The sequence below is a fragment of the Salmo trutta genome, unplaced genomic scaffold (assembly GCF_901001165.1).
Source record: "Salmo trutta unplaced genomic scaffold, fSalTru1.1, whole genome shotgun sequence".
Lineage (NCBI taxonomy): Eukaryota > Metazoa > Chordata > Actinopteri > Salmoniformes > Salmonidae > Salmo > Salmo trutta.
In genome coordinates, this window is record NW_021822992.1 from 3,395,494 (window position 1) to 3,413,050 (window position 17,557).

General features: G+C 48.9%; 1 protein-coding gene across 1 annotated transcript in view; it reads left to right on the forward strand.

The window, feature by feature from the left end:
• Positions 1-10,999, forward strand: part of LOC115187909 (regulator of G-protein signaling 22-like) — a 60,243-nt gene extending 49,244 nt beyond the window's left edge. The window contains exons 19-24 of the mRNA XM_029746966.1: positions 342-407; positions 933-1,091; positions 6,720-6,899; positions 7,786-8,055; positions 9,393-9,492; positions 10,854-10,999. Coding sequence (XP_029602826.1) covers positions 342-407; positions 933-1,091; positions 6,720-6,899; positions 7,786-8,055; positions 9,393-9,492; positions 10,854-10,927 — 849 coding nt within the window. The 3' untranslated portion in view covers positions 10,928-10,999. The remainder of the gene's footprint in view (positions 1-341; positions 408-932; positions 1,092-6,719; positions 6,900-7,785; positions 8,056-9,392; positions 9,493-10,853) is intronic.
• The last annotated feature ends 6,558 nt before the right edge of the window (positions 11,000-17,557 follow it).

The window sequence follows — 17,557 nt, forward strand, 5'->3', positions numbered from 1 at the left end:
GAATGCTATGTCTACAGTAGAGCTACGGACCTAAACCAGGCTTGGTACTGTGGAGGCATCAGCTCTACCATGTGAAACATCTGTACATTACCTCATCAGGGGTTCATGTACAGAGACAGAGAGAGAGACAGAAAGAGAGAGAGTCAGAGAGAGAGACAGAGAGAGAGACAGAGAGAGAGAGAGAGAGACAGAGAGAGAGAGAGACAGAGAGAGAGACACAGAGAGAGAGACAGAGAGACACAGGAGAGAGACAGAGTGAGAGGTGCAGAGGACCAGAGGTGTCTTGCTGAAGTCTCTGTCTCTGTCCAGCCCTACTGTGTTTGTGACTGCTGCTCTTTCAGCCTCGGGGTGAAGGTGTGGTGGACCAGGTCTACCAGCGACACAGGACCAAGACAGAGGTGTGGAAGGTGATCTCTTATCCTCTGTCAATCTTTTTAACGTCGTAGAGCAACGCTGGGAAAACCTTTTTTTTTGGGGCTCGAGGTTCACATCTGGATTATCGCACAGATTGTATTTGGGACCAATTTTGTTTGTCAAAATCTATTTTGGCGGGCAGAAAAATATATAGGTCCATTATAAAATGATTATATTTCATTTACATTACATTTTACATTTTAGTCATTTAGCAGACGCTCTTATCCAGAGCGACTTACAGTAGTGAATGCATACATTTCATACATTTGTTCTCCGTACTGGTCCCCCTGTGGGAATCGAACCCACAACCCTGGCGTTGCAAACACCATGCTCTTACCAACTGAGCCACACGGGACCGAAATGTTGCCCGTCCTGGATCTAGAACATCCTATCTGTAGACTTCTATGAGCAATGTTGTTCCTCTCTGAGTTGTTCTTCACGTTGGTGGATCTTTGTAACTTTTAAAAGCCTCCCAGCTGTATATTCCTGTGTGTTTGACCCCGACTGTCCTGCTGCAGGTGAAGGGGACATGGATGACCTCTGCAGGGGAGATCCTGGCTCTCCGGAAGGCTCTGCTCAACCCCGTCACATGTCATCTGTTCCGGAGCTTCGTCTCTCTGAAGGGAGACTTCCTGGAGAATGATATCCTGTTCTGGCTGGAGGTCCAGAGGTACAAGGTAAGGCTGAACCAAACATTCTGTTCTGGCTGGAGGTCCAGAGGTACAAGGTAAGGCTGAACCAAACCTTCTGTTCTGGCTGGAGGTCCAGAGGTACAAGGTAAGGCTGAACCAAACCTTCTGTTCTGGCTGGAGGTCCAGAGGTACAAGGTAAGGCTGAACCAAACCTTCTGTTCTGGCTGGAGGTCCAGAGGTACAAGGTAAGGCTGAACCAAACCTTCTGTTCTGGCTGGAGGTCCAGAGGTACAAGGTAAGGCTGAACCAAACATTCTGTTCTGGCTGGAGGTCCAGAGGTACAAGGTAAGGCTGAACCAAACCTTCTGTTCTGGCTGGAGGTCCAGAGGTACAAGGTAAGGCTGAACCAAACCTTCTGTTCTGGCTGGAGGTCCAGATGTACAAGGTAAGGCTGAACCAAACCTTCTGTTCTGGCTGGAGGTCCAGATGTACAAGGTAAGGCTGAACCAAACCTTCTGTTCTGGCTGGAGGTCCAGAGGTACAAGGTAAGACTGAACCAAACCTTCTGTTCTGGCTGGAGGCCCAGATGTACAAGGTAAGACTGAACCAAACCTTCTGTTCTGGCTGGAGGTCCAGAGGTACAAGGTAAGGCTGAACCAAACCTTCTGTTCTGGCTGGAGGTCCAGATGTACAAGGTAAGGCTGAACCAAACCTTCTGTTCTGGCTGGAGGTCCAGAGGTACAAGGTAAGGCTGAACCAAACATTCTGTTCTGGCTGGAGGTCCAGAGGTACAAGGTAAGGCTGAACCAAACCTTCTGTTCTGGCTGGAGGTCCAGAAGTACAAGGTAAGGCTGAACCAAACCTTCTGTTCTGGCTGAAGGTCCAGAAGTACAAGGTAAGGCTGAACCAAACCTTCTGTTCTGGCTGGAGGTCCAGAGGTACAAGGTAAGGCTGAACCAAACCTTCTGTTCTGGCTGGAGGTCCAGAAGTACAAGGTAAGGCTGAACCAAACCTTCTGTTCTGGCTGGAGGTCCAGAAGTACAAGGTAAGGCTGAACCAAACCTTCTCTTCTGGCTGGAGGCCCAGATGTACAAGGTAAGACTGAACCAAACCTTCTGTTCTGGCTGGAGGTCCAGATGTACAAGGTAAGACTGAACCAAACCTTCTGTTCTGGCTGGAGGCCCAGATGTACAAGGTAAGACTGAACCAAACCTTCTTACACAAAGAAATACATCATTTCTATTGTTATATTCTTACATGTGACTATTTTGTCATAAAAGGGAAGGACATGTAAGCATTGTATTTTTGGCCTTATCCATGAAAACTAGACTGAGACTGTTATCTCTGGGGTCTACACTGGGCCTTGGTAATCTGGTGCTGTTATCTCTGGGGTCTACACTGGGCCTTGGTAATCTGGTGCTGTTATCTCTGAGGTCTACACTGGGCCTTGGTAATCTGGTGCTGTTATCTCTGGGGTCTACACTGGGCCTTGGTAATCTGGTGCTGTTATCTCTGAGGTCTACACTGGGCCTTGGTAATCTGGTGCTGTTATCTCTGGGGTCTACACTGGGCCTTGGTAATCTGGTGCTGTTATCTCTGGGGTCTACACTGGGCCTTGGTAATCTGGTGCTGTTATCTCTGAGGTCTACACTGGGCCTTGGTAATCCGGTGCTGTTATCTCTGAGGTCTACACTGGGCCTTGGTAATCTGGTGCTGTTATCTCTGGGGTCTACACTGGGCCTTGGTAATCTGGTGCTGTTATCTCTGGGGTCTACACTGGGCCTTGGTAATCTGGTGCTGTTATCTCTGAGGTCTACACTGGGCCTTGGTAATCTGGTGCTGTTATCTCTGAGGTCTACACTGGGCCTTGGTAATCTGGTGCTGTTATCTCTGAGGTCTACACTGGGCCTTGGTAATCTGGTGCTGTTATCTCTGGGGTCCACACTGGGTCTTGGTAATCTGGTGCTGTTATCTCTGAGGTCTACACTGGGCCTTGGTAATCTGGTGCTGTTATCTCTGGGGTCTACACTGGGCCTTGGTAATCTGGTGCTGTTATCTCTGAGGTCTACACTGGGCCTTGGTAATCTGGTGCTGTTATCTCTGGGGTCTACACTGGGCCTTGGTAATCTGGTGCTGTTATCTCCGAGGTCTACACTGGGCCTTGGTAATCTGGTGCTGTTATCTCTGGGGTCTACACTGGGCCTTGGTAATCTGGTGCTATTATCTCTGGGGTCCACACTGGGTCTTGGTAATCTGGTGCTGTTATCTCTGGGGTCTACACTGGGCCTTGGTAATCTGGTGCTGTTATCTCTGAGGTCTACACTGGGCCTTGGTAATCTGGTGCTGTTATCTCTGAGGTCTACACTGGGCCTTGGTAATCTGGTGCTATTATCTCTGAGGTCTACACTGGGCCTTGGTAATCTGGTGCTGTTATCTCTGGGGTCTACACTGGGCCTTGGTAATCTGGTGCTGTTATCTCTGAGGTCTACACTGGGCCTTGGTAATCTGGTGCTGTTATCTCTGGGGTCTACACTGGGCCTTGGTAATCTGGTGCTGTTATCTCTGAGGTCTACACTGGGCCTTGGTAATCTGGTGCTGTTATCTCTGGGGTCTACACTGTGCCTTGGTAATCTGGTGCTGTTATCTCTGAGGTCTACACTGGGCCTTGGTAATCTGGTGCTGTTATCTCTGGGGTCTACACTGGGCCTTGGTAATCTGGTGCTGTTATCTCTGGGGTCCACACTGGGTCTTGGTAATCTGGTGCTGTTATCTCTGGGGTCTACACTGGGCCTTGGTAATCTGGTGCTGTTATCTCTGAGGTCTACACTGGGCCTTGGTAATCTGGTGCTGTTATCTCTGGGGTCTACACTGGGCCTTGGTAATCTGGTGCTGTTATCTCTGGGGTCTACACTGGGCCTTGGTAATCTGGTGCTGTTATCTCTGGGATCTACACTGGGCCTTGGTAATCTGGTGCTGTTATCTCTGGGGTCTACACTGGGCCTTGGTAATCTGGTGCTGTTATCTCTGAGGTCTACACTGGGCCTTGGTAATCTGGTGCTGTTATCTCTGGGGTCTACACTGGGCCTTGGTAATCTGGTGCTGTTATCTCTGAGGTCTACACTGGGCCTTGGTAATCTGGTGCTATTATCTCTGGGGTCTACACTGGGCCTTGGTAATCTGGTGCTGTTATCTCTGGGGTCTACACTGGGCCTTGGTAATCTGGTGCTGTTATCTCTGGGGTCTACACTGGGCCTTGGTAATCTGGTGCTGTTATCTCTGAGGTCTACACTGGGCCTTGGTAATCTGGTGCTGTTATCTCCGGGGTCCACACTGGGCCTTGGTAATCTGGTGCTGTTATCTCCGAGGTCTACACTGGGCCTTGGTAATCTGGTGCTGTTATCTCCGGGGTCCACACTGGGCCTTGGTAATCTGGTGCTGTTATCTCCGGGGTCCACACTGGGCCTTGGTAATCTGGTGCTGTTATCTCTGAGGTCTACACTGGGCCTTGGTAATCTGGTGCTATTATCTCTGGGGTCCACACTGGGTCTTGGTAATCTGGTGCTGTTATCTCTGGGGTCTATACTGGGCCTTGGTAATCTGGTGCTGTTATCTCTGGGGTCTACACTGGGCCTTGGTAATCTGGTGCTGTTATCTCTGAGGTCTACACTGGGCCTTGGTAATCTGGTGCTATTATCTCTGGGGTCTACACTGGGCCTTGGTAATCTGGTGCTGTTATCTCTGAGGTCTACACTGGGCCTTGGTAATCTGGTGCTATTATCTCTGGGGTCCACACTGGGTCTTGGTAATCTGGTGCTGTTATCTCTGGGGTCTACACTGGGCCTTGGTAATCTGGTGCTGTTATCTCTGAGGTCTACACTGGGCCTTGGTAATCTGGTGCTGTTATCTCTGGGGTCTACACTGTGCCTTGGTAATCTGGTGCTGTTATCTCTGAGGTCTACACTGGGCCTTGGTAATCTGGTGCTGTTATCTCTGGGGTCTACACTGGGCCTTGGTAATCTGGTGCTGTTATCTCTGGGGTCTACACTGGGCCTTGGTAATCTGGTGCTGTTATCTCCGGGGTCTACACTGGGCCTTGGTAATCTGGTGCTGTTATCTCTGAGGTCTACACTGGGCCTTGGTAATCTGGTGCTGTTATCTCCGGGGTCCACACTGGGCCTTGGTAATCTGGTGCTGTTATCTCCGAGGTCTACACTGGGCCTTGGTAATCTGGTGCTGTTATCTCCGGGGTCCACACTGGGCCTTGGTAATCTGGTGCTGTTATCTCCGGGGTCCACACTGGGCCTTGGTAATCTGGTGCTGTTATCTCTGAGGTCTACACTGGGCCTTGGTAATCTGGTGCTATTATCTCTGGGGTCCACACTGGGTCTTGGTAATCTGGTGCTGTTATCTCTGGGGTCTACACTGGGCCTTGGTAATCTGGTGCTGTTATCTCTGGGGTCTACACTGGGCCTTGGTAATCTGGTGCTGTTATCTCTGAGGTCTACACTGGGCCTTGGTAATCTGGTGCTATTATCTCTGGGGTCTACACTGGGCCTTGGTAATCTGGTGCTGTTATCTCTGAGGTCTACACTGGGCCTTGGTAATCTGGTGCTATTATCTCTGGGGTCCACACTGGGTCTTGGTAATCTGGTGCTGTTATCTCTGGGGTCTACACTGGGCCTTGGTAATCTGGTGCTATTATCTCTGGGGTCTACACTGGGCCTTGGTAATCTGGTGCTGTTATCTCTGGGGTCTACACTGGGCCTTGGTAATCTGGTGCTGTTATCTCCGAGGTCTACACTGGGCCTTGGTAATCTGGTGCTGTTATCTCTGAGGTCTACACTGGGCCTTGGTAATCTGGTGCTGTTATCTCTGGGGTCTACACTGGGCCTTGGTAATCTGGTGCTGTTATCTCCGAGGTCTACACTGGGCCTTGGTAATCTGGTGCTGTTATCTCTGAGGTCTACACTGGGCCTTGGTAATCTGGTGCTGTTATCTCCGGGGTCCACACTGGGCCTTGGTAATCTGGTGCTGTTATCTCCGAGGTCTACACTGGGCCTTGGTAATCTGGTGCTGTTATCTCCGGGGTCCACACTGGGCCTTGGTAATCTGGTGCTGTTATCTCCGGGGTCCACACTGGGCCTTGGTAATCTGGTGCTGTTATCTCTGAGGTCTACACTGGGCCTTGGTAATCTGGTGCTGTTATCTCCGGGGTCTACACTGGGCCTTGGTGATCTGGTGCTGTTATCTCTGGGGTCTACACTGGGCCTTGGTAATCTGGTGCTGTTATCTCTGAGGTCTACACTGGGCCTTGGTAATCTGGTGCTGTTATCTCTGGGGTCTACACTGGGCCTTGGTAATCTTCTTGAATGAATAATAGATCTGTCTCCCCCATACCATCCCTTCCTCTCCCCCATGCCATCTCTCCCTCCATCCCTCCCTCCCTCCCTCTCCCCCATGCCATCTCTCCCTCCCCCACCCCCCATACCATCCCTCCCTCCCTCTCCCCCATGCCATCCCTCCCTCCCTCCCTCCCTCCCTCTCCCCCATACCATCCCTCCCTCCCTCCCTCTCCCCCATGCTATCCCTCCCACCCCCACCCCCCATGCCATCCCTCCCTCCCTCCCTCTCTCCCTCCATCCCGCCCTCCCTCCCTCCCTCCTCTCCCATTAGGATCTGTGTCATTCCCACTGTTTGGAGGCTGTAGTCCAGGACAAGGTGTCCACCATCATCAGCTGTTTCATCCAGTCCTCCGTCCCGCCGGCCCTGCAGATAGACATCCCCCCAGAGCAGGCTTCACACATCCTGGAGAGGAGGGGCGAGATGGGGCCCTACGTCTTCAGAGAGGCTCAGGTACACAGACAGACAGACAGGCAGGCAGGCAGGCAGGCAGGCAGGCAGGCAGGCAGGCAGACAGACAGACAGACAGACAGACAGACAGACAGACTCACTGGGGAAGATATACCTACTCAGGTAGACAGACAGACAGACAGACAGACAGACAGACAGACAGACAGACAGACAGACAGACAGACAGACAGACAGACAGACAGACAGACAGACTCACTGGGGAAGATATACCTACTCAGACGGACGGACGGACCGACCAGACCAGACAGAGCAATATACGCTGGGTGTACAAAACATTCCTCTTTCCATGACACACACTGACCAGGTGAATCCAGGTGTGCCATTCAGAGAGTTGAAGGGGCAAGACAAAAGATTGAAGAGCCTTTGAAATGGGTATGGTAGTAGGTACCAGACGCACCGGTTTGAGTGTTTAAACAACTTCCTGTGTGTATCTAGGATGGTCCACCACTCAAACGACATCCAGCCAACTGGACACGGTATGAAGCGTTGGTCCAGCATCCCCGTGGAACGCTTTCGACACCTTGTAGAGTCCATGTCCCGACTGAACGCAAATATTAGGAAGGTGTTCCTAATGTTTTGTACACTCAGTGTACACCTGACTATAGCAAGGATCCTGTATATTCACCGTCTGTCTGTCTGTCTGTCTGTCTGTGTCTCTCTCTCTCTCTCTCTCTCTCTCTCTCTCTCTCTCTCTCTCTCTCTCTCTCTCTCTCTCAATTCAATTCAATTCAATTCAATTCAATTCACTTTATTGGCATGACGTAACAATATACATATTGCCAAAGCTTATTTTGGATATTTACAAAATAAAAAAATGAGAATCAAATCTGTCTCTCTCTCTCTCTGTTTCTCTCTCTCTGTGTAGTAGATGTGTGTGTTCAGTGAGCTCCTGAAGCTGTGGCCAGAGTTCCTGTCGTTCAGCAGCGGTGTGCAGGAGGAGGAGGTGCTGCCACTGTTGCAGGACAGCATGAACAAACAGAGTGCTAAACTACAGCGCCGCAGGAGGAGAGAGGAGGAAAAGGAAGTGGAGAGGAGAGCCCAGGAGGAAGAGGAGAGGTTTCCAGAGGAAGAGGAGGAGCAGGAGGAGAAACACAGAGGACTACAGGAGAGCAGAGAGCTGCTTTACCCTAGCCAACAGGTAAACACCTTTTACCCTAGCCAACAGGTAAACACCTTTTAGTCCTATTCTAGGTACATGTCTCTTCTATAACAGTTGTCTTGGTCCTACTCTCTAACTACATGTCTCTTCTATAACAGTTATCTTGGTCCCTATCTAACTACATGTCTCTTCTATAACAGTTATCTTGGTCCAACTCTCTAACTACATGTCTCTTCTATAACAGTTATCTTGGTCCCTATCTAACTACATGTCTCTTCTATAACAGTTATCTTGGTCCCTATCTAACTACATGTCTCTTCTGTAAAACTTATCTTGGTCCCTATCTAACTACATGTCTGTTCTATAACAGTTGTCTTGGTCCTACTCTCTAACTACATGTCTCTTCTATAACAGTTATCTTGGTCCTACTCTCTAACTACATGTCTCTTCTATAACGGTTGTCTTGGTCCTATTCTAACTACATGTCTCTTCTATAACAGTTATCTTGGTCCCTATCTAACTACATGTCTCTTCTATAACAGTTGTCTTGGTCCTACTCTCTAACTACATGTCTCTTCTATAACAGTTATCTTGGTCCCTATCTAACTACATGTCTCTTCTATAACAGTTATCTTGGTCCCTATCTAACTACATGTCTCTTCTATAACAGTTATCTTGGTCCTACTCTCTAACTACATGTCTCTTCTATAACAGTTATCTTGGTCCCTATCTAACTACATGTCTCTTCTATAACAGTTATCTTGGTCCCTATCTAACTACATGTCTCTTCTGTAAAACTTATCTTGGTCCCTATCTAACTACATGTCTGTTCTATAACAGTTGTCTTGGTCCTACTCTCTAACTACATGTCTCTTCTATAACAGTTGTCTTGGTCCTACTCTCTAACTACATGTCTCTTCTATAACGGTTGTCTTGGTCCTACTCTCTAACTACATGTCTCTTCTATAACAGTTATCTTGGTCCTATTCTAACTACATGTCTCTTCTATAACAGTTATCTTGGTCCTATTCTAACTACATGTCTCTTCTATAACAGTTATCTTGGTCCTATTCTAACTACATGTCTCTTCTATAACAGTTATCTTGGTCCTATAACAGTTGTCTTGGTCTCTAACTAACTACATGTCTCTTCTATAACAGTTGTCTTGGTCCTACTCTCTAACTACATGTCTCTTCTATAACAGTTATCTTGGTCCAACTCTCTAACTACATGTCTCTTCTATAACAGTTGTCTTGGTCCCTATCTAACTACATGTCTCTTCTATAACAGTTATCTTGGTCCCTATCTAACTACATGTCTCTTCTATAACAGTTATCTTGGTCCTACTCTCTAACTACATGCCTCTTCTATAACAGTTATCTTGGTCCTACTCTAAATACATGGTCGCCCTGGAGAGAGAGGAGGTGCTGCTGAGGAGACAGGCCCAGCTGGACGTCACGTCCTCCACTGGGACAGGTGGGAGTCCAGTCCAGTCTGGTCCTCTCTACAGTATATTACAGTCTGGTCCTCTCTACAGTATATTACAGTCTGGTCCTCTCTACAGTATATTACAGTCTGGTCCTCTCTACAGTATATTACAGTCTGGTCCTCTCTACAGTCTGGTCCTCTCTACAGTATATTACAGTCTGGTCCTCTCTCCAGTATATTACAGTACAGTCTGGTCCTCTCTACAGTATATTACAGTCTGGTCCTCTCTACAGTATATTACAGTCTGGTCCTCTCTACAGTATATTACAGTCTGGTCCTCTCTCCAGTATATTACAGTCTGGTCCTCTCTACAGTATATTACAGTTTGGTCCTCTCTACAGTATATTACAGTACACTCTGGTCCTCTCTACAGTATATTACAGTCTGGTCCTCTCTACAGTATATTACAGTCCAGTCTGGTCCTCTCTACAGTATATTACAGTACACTCTGGTCCTCTCTACAGTATATTACAGTCTGGTCCTCTCTACAGTATATTACAGTCTGGTCCTCTCTACAGTATATTACAGTCTGGTCCTCTCTACAGTATATTACAGTCTGGTCCTCTCTCCAGTATATTACAGTCTGGTCCTCTCTACAGTATATTACAGTCTGGTCCTCTCTACAGTATATTACAGTCTGGTCCTCTCTACAGTATATTACAGTCTGGTCCTCTCTACAGTATATTACAGTCTGGTCCTCTCTACAGTATTACAGTCTGGTCCTCTCTACAGTATATTACAGTCTGGTCCTCTCTACAGTATATTACAGTCTGGTCCTCTCTCCAGTATATTACAGTCTGGTCCTCTCTACAGTATATTACAGTCTGGTCCTCTCTACAGTATATTACAGTCTGGTCCTCTCTACAGTATATTACAGTTTGGTCCTCTCTACAGTATATTACAGTACACTCTGGTCCTCTCTACAGTATATTACAGTCTGGTCCTCTCTACAGTATATTACAGTCTGGTCCTCTCTACAGTATATTACAGTCTGGTCCTCTCTACAGTATATTACAGTCTGGTCCTCTCTACAGTATATTACAGTCTGGTCCTCTCTACAGTATATTACAGTCTGGTCCTCTCTACAGTATATTACAGTCTGGTCCTCTCTACAGTATATTACAGTCTGGTCCTCTCTACAGTATATTACAGTCTGGTCCTCTACAGTATATTACAGTCTGGTCCTCTCTACAGTATATTACAGTCTGGTCCTCTCTACAGTATATTACAGTCTGGTCCTCTCTCCAGTATATTACAGTCTGGTCCTCTCTACAGTCCTCACATTGTAAATCCCACCTGTAGGATGTAGTCTGACCACAACAATAAGTCTCCTCTCCCTTGTCCTCCAGACTCGTCCTCTGCCCACAGTCTGAGGTCAAAGGTCAGCAGACTCTCCCTACAGAACCAACACCAGGCCCAGTAGAGCTCTGTCGTCTCCCCCAGGACAGAGCCAACACCAGGCCCAGTAGAGCTCTGTCGTCTCCCCCAGGACAGAACCAATTCCAGGCCCAGTAGAGCTTTGTCGTCACCCCCAGGACAGAGCCAACACCAGGCCCAGCAGAGCTCTAACGTCTCCCCCAGCCAACACCAAGCCCAGTAGAGCTCTGTCGTCTCCCCCAGGACAGAGCCAACACCAGGCCCAGTAGAGCTCTATCGTCTCCCCCAGGACAGAACCAACACCAGGCCCAGTACTCTAACGTCTCCCCCCCAGGACAGAGCCAACACCAGGCCCAGTAGAGCTCTGTCGTCTCCCCCAGGACAGAGCCAACACCAGGCCCAGTAGAGCTCTAACGTCTTCCCCCCAGGACAGAGCCAACACCAGGCCCAGTAGAGCTCTGTCGTCTCCCCCAGGACAGAGCCAAGACCAGGCCCAGTAGAGCTCTGTCGTCTCCCCCAGGACAGAGCCAACACTAGGCCCAGTAGAGCTCTAACGTCTCCCCCAGCCAACACCAAGCCCAATAGAGCTCTGTCGTCTCCCCCAGGACAGAGCCAACACCAGGCCCAGTAGAGCTCTATCGTCTCCCCCAGGACAGAACCAACACCAGGCCCAGTAGAGCTCTAACGTCTCCCCCCCAGGACAGAGCCAACACCAGGCCCAGTAGAGCTCTGTCGTCTCCCCCAGGACAGAGCCAACACCAGGCCCAGTAGAGCTCTGTCGTCTCCCCCAGGACAGAGCCAACACCAGGCCCAGTAGAGCTCTAACGTCTTCCCCCCAGGACAGAGCCAACACCAGGCCCAGTAGAGCTCTGTCGTCTCCCCCAGGACAGAGCCAAGACCAGGCCCAGTAGAGCTCTGTCGTCTCCCCCAGGACAGAGCCAACACTAGGCCCAGTAGAGCTCTAACGTCTCCCCCAGCCAACACCAAGCCCAGTAGAGCTCTGTCGTCTCCCCCAGGACAGAGCCAACACCAGGCCCAGTAGAGCTCTATCGTCTCCCCCAGGACAGAACCAACACCAGGCCCAGTAGAGCTCTAACGTCTCCCCCCAGGACAGAGCCAACACCAGGCCCAGTAGAGCTCTGTCGTCTCCCCCAGGACAGAGCCAACACCAGGCCCAGTAGAGCTCTAACGTCTCCCCCAGCCAACACCAAGCCCAGTAGAGCTCTGTCGTCTCCCCCAGGACAGAGCCAAGACCAGGCCCAGTAGAGCTCTGTCGTCTCCCCCAGGACAGAGCCAACACCAGGCCCAGTAGAGCTCTAACGTCTCCCCCCCAGGACAGAGCCAACACCAGGCCCAGTAGAGCTCTGTCGTCTCCCCCAGGACAGGAAATGGGCTTGTTTGAGTGGAAAGGCTGAAGCAAACCGACTGCAGAGAAATGAATTCTGGGGAGGTGCATCTGTTTCAGCGTTAAGTCTGATGTTGCTTTCCAACAGGAAGACTCAGCACAACATGGCAGTGTTGACATTTTTCAGAAAAGTTGTTTGTTTGTAATGTAGAAATAAACGTCTCTATCCCCCATATCACTGTAAATGTGTGTAGCCTACATTGTACTATGAACTGGGGAGAGAGAGCCTGAAATATCACATTAATTTGTTCATATCCACTGTATACATGAATCGCGGTCAAGTTGCTTTCTGTTCGCGTGGGTCCTGTTCGCGTGGGTCAAATAATTCCTCCCACAAAGTGGCTTTGTCAGGAAAATACTGAGCCCTAATGTCACCTCCTAATGTCACCTCCTAGTGGCTTTGTCAGGATAATACTGAGCCCTAATGTCACCTCCTAATGTCACCTCCTAGTGGCTTTGTCAGGATAATACTGAGCCCTAATGTCACCTCCTAATGTCACCTCCTAGTGGCTTTGTCAGGATAATACTGAGCCCTAATGTCACCTCCTAGTGGCTTTGTCAGGATAATACTGGGCCCTAATGTCACCTCCTAGTGGCTATGTCAGGATAATACTGAGCCCTAATGTCACCTCCTAATGTCACCTCCTAATGGCTTTGTCAGGATAATACTGGGCCCTAATGTCACCTCCTAATGTCGCCTCCTAGTGGCTTTGTCAGGATAATACTGGGCCCTAATGTCACCTCCGAGTGGCTTTGTCAGGATAATACTGGGCCCTTATGTCACCTCCTAGTCAGGATAATACTGAGCCCTAATGTCACCTCCTAATGTCACCTCCTAGTGGCTTTGTCAGGATAATACTGGGCCCTAATGTCACCTCCTAATGGCTTTGTCAGGATAATACTGAGCCCTAATGTCACCTCCTAATGTCGCCTCCTAGTGGCTTTGTCAGGATAATACTGGGCCCTAATGTCACCTCCGAGTGGCTTTGTCAGGATAATACTGGGCCCTTATGTCACCTCCTAGTCAGGATAATACTGAGCCCTAATGTCACCTCCTAATGTCACCTCCTAGTGGCTTTGTCAGGATAATACTGGGCCCTAATGTCACCTCCTAATGGCTTTGTCAGGATAATACTGAGCCCTAATGTCACCTCCTAATGTCGCCTCCTAGTGGCTTTGTCAGGATAATACTGAGCCCTAATGTCACCTCCTAGTGGCTTTGTCAGGATAATACTGAGCCCTAATGTCACCTCCTAATGTCACCTCCTAATGGCTTTGTCAGGATAACACTGAGCCCTAATGTCACCTCCTAGTGGCTTTGTCAGGATAATACTGAGCCCTAATGTCACCTCCTAATGTCGCCTCCTAGTGGCTTTGTCAGGATAATACTGAGCCCTAATGTCACCTCCTAATGTCACCTCCTAGTGGCTTGTCAGGATAATACTGAGCCCTAATGTCACCTCCTAGTGGCTTTGTCAGGATAATACTGAGCCCTAATGTCTCCCTCCTAATGTCACCTCCTAGTGGCTTTGTCAGGATAATACTGAGCCCTAATGTCACCTCCTAATGTCACCTCCTAGTGGCTTTGTCAGGATAATACTGAGCCCTAATGTCACCTCCTAGTGGCTTTGTCAGGATAATACTGAGCCCTAATGTCACCTCCTAATGGCTTTGTCAGGATAATACTGAGCCCTAATGTCACCTCCTAATGTCGCCTCCTAGTGGCTTTGTCAGGATAATACTGAGCCCTAATGTCACCTCCTAGTGGCTTTGTCAGGATAATACTGGGCCCTAATGTCACCTCCTAGTGGCTTTGTCAGGATAATACTGGGCCCTAATGTCACCTCCTAGTGGCTTTGTCAGGATAATACTGAGCCCTAATGTCACCTCCTAGTGGCTTTGTCAGGATAATACTAGGCCCTAATGTCACCTCCTAGTGGCTTTGTCAGGATAATACTGGGCCCTAATGTCACCTCCTAGTGGCTTTGTCAGGATAATACTGAGCCCTAATGTCACCTCCTAGTGGCTTTGTCAGGATAATACTGGGCCCTAATGTCACCTCCTAGTGGCTTTGTCAGGATAATACTGAGCCCTAATGTCACCTCCTAATGTCACCTCCTAGTGGCTTTGTCAGGATAATACTGGGCCCTAATGTCACCTCCTAGTGGCTTTGTCAGGATAACACTGAGCCCTAATGTCACCTCCTAGTGGCTTTGTCAGGATAATACTGGGCCCTAATGTCACCTCCTAGTGGCTTTGTCAGGATAATACTGGGCCCTAATGTCACCTCCTAGTGGCTTTGTCAGGATAATACTGAGCCCTAATGTCACCTCCTAATGGCTTTGTCAGGATAATACTGGGCCCTAATGTCACCTCCTAGTGGCTTTGTCAGGATAATACTGAGCCCTAATGTCAACTCCTAGTGGCTTTGTCAGGATAATACTGGGCCCTAATGTCACCTCCTAGTGGCTTTGTCAGGATAACACTGAGCCCTAATGTCACCTCCTAGTGGCTTTGTCAGGATAATACTGGGCCCTAATGTCACCTCCTAGTGGCTTTGTCAGGATAACACTGAGCCCTAATGTCACCTCCTAGTGGCTTTGTCAGGATAACACTGGGCCCTAATGTCACCTCCTAGTGGCTTTGTCAGGATAATACTGGGCCCTAATGTCACCTCCTAGTGCCTTTGTCAGGATAACACTGGGCCCTAATGTCACCTCCTAGTGGCTTTGTCACGATAATACTGGGCCCTAATGTCACCTCCTAGTGGCTTTGTCAGGATAATACTGGGCCCTAATGTCACCTCCTAGTGGCTTTGTCAGGATAATACTGGGCCCTAATGTCACCTCCTAGTGGCTTTGTCAGGATAATACTGGGCCCTAATGTCACCTCCTAGTGGCTTTGTCAGGATAATACTGGGCCCTAATGTCACCTCCTAGTGGCTTTGTCAGGATAATACTGGGCCCTGATGTCACCTCCTAGTGGCTTTGTCAGGATAATACTGAGCCCTAATGTCACCTCCTAGTGGCTTTGTCAGGATAATACTGAGCCCTAATGTCAACTCCTAGTGGCTTTGTCAGGATAATACTGGGCCCTAATGTCTCCTCCTAGTGGCTTTGTCAGGATAATACTGGGCCCTAATGTCTCCTCCTAGTGGCTTTGTCAGGATAATACTGAGCCCTAATGTCACCTCCTAGTGGCTTTGTCAGGATAATACTGGGCCCTAATGTCACCTCCTAGTGGCTTTGTCAGGATAATACTGGGCCCTAATGTCACCTCCTAGTGGCTTTGTCAGGATAACACTGGGCCCTAATGTCACCTCCTAGTGGCTTTGTCAGGATAATACTGGGCCCTAATGTCACCTCCTAGTGGCTTTGTCAGGATAACACTGAGCCCTAATGTCACCTCCTAATGTCACCTCCTAGTGGCTTTGTCAGGATAACACTGAGCCCTAATGTCACTTCGTAGATCGACTAAATTTAATAATCTGAGCATGTACTATTGGTCAAGGGAATCACGTGACATCACAACTTCAATATTTTATTAGAATGTAATTTATTAAACTATTAATACAATATATTATCCATGTAACCCAGAGGGGGGGTCCACCTCTTTCCACGGAGGGCCTGGTGTCTGCAGGTTTTTCCTTTCAGTTAACACCTGGACAACCAGGTGAGGGGGAGTTCCTTACTAATTAGTGACCTTTAATTAATCAATCAAGTACAAAGGGAGGAGGTAAAGGTTTTCCCCAGACACTCAGCCCTCTGTGGAATGAGTTGGACACGTGATCCAGACCATCAAAAAGCATTCGAGTACAAAAAGCCATGTTTTATTCCATAAAGCCGCGTTTTTAACAGAATTTAAAACAAGGTAAACGATCTTGGGCATGAACTCAAAAATACACAGAACTAAACGATTTGATGTTAAAAACATCTCATCGTAATGTGATACGTCTTCTAGAAAGAAAAAACAATACATTGAAAAGCAACAAATTCCCACAACCATATTTTAGTTGACAGCTTGGATATGAACCATGATATTCTTCTGACTGGTCCAACGTGCTCACTCCTCCACCGGCACCACCGGAACCTCCGCCGGCACCACCGGCACCACCATCAGCACCACCGGCAGCACCACCACCACCACCGCCAGCACCACCGGAACCTCCTCCGGCACCACCGGCACCACCACCAGCACCACCGGAACCTCCGCCGGCACCACCGGCACCACCATCAGCACCACCACCACCACCACCACCGCCAGCACCACCGGCACCACCATCAGCACCACCGGCAGCACCACCGGCAGCACCACCGGCAGCACCACCACCACCACCGCCAGCACCACCGGCACCATCGGCACCGTGACGCCGTCAGAGAGGCTCTCGCCCGTTAAGAGCTTTAAACAGCTCAGTTATACAGGAATAAAGAGCACAGAGAAACTCGGCTTAAGGACAATATGACGGCTGAAACGACCAAATGGCAACCTATTCCCAACACAGGGGGCTTATGGGACCTGGGCTAAAGTAGTGCACTATATAGGGAATAGGGTGGCATTGGGACCTGGGCTAAAGTAGTGCACTATATAGGGATTAGGGTACCATTGGGTCCTGGTCTAAAGTAGTGCACTATATAGGGAATAGGGTAGCATTGGGTCCTGTTCTATAGTAGTGCACTATATAGGGAATAGGGTGGCATTGGGTCCTGTTCTATAGTAGTGCACTATATAGGGATTAGTGTGGCATTTGGGACGTACTGTAAACCCTCCAGTCTCCTCAACATTAGTGTTCACTGCCACGGGTGTTTTATTGAAATGTTTCAGAGTAAATCAAAGTTTAAACCCTCTTCCCATGACAGGGTGAACTGTTTCATAACGCATAGAGGATATTAAACCTTCAAGGCAACCTAAAGAGAGAGTACAACAGGTGTGTCTCTGTAAAGGTGTGTCTCTGTACAGGTGTGTGTGTGTACAGGTGTGTCTCTGTAAAGGTGTGTGTGTGTACAGGTGTGTCTCTGTAAAGGTGTGTGTGTGTGTGTACAGGTGTGTCTCTGTAAAGGTGTGTGTGTGTACAGGTGTGTCTCTGTACAGGTGTGTCTCTGTAAAGGTGTGTCTCTGTAAAGGTGTGTGTACAGGTGTGTCTCTGTAAAGGTGTGTGTGTGTGTACAGGTGTGTGTACAGGTGTGTGTACAGGTGTGTCTCTGTAAAGGTGTGTGTACAGGTGTGTCTCTGTAAAGGTGTGTGTACAGGTGTGTCTCTGTAAAGGTGTGTGTG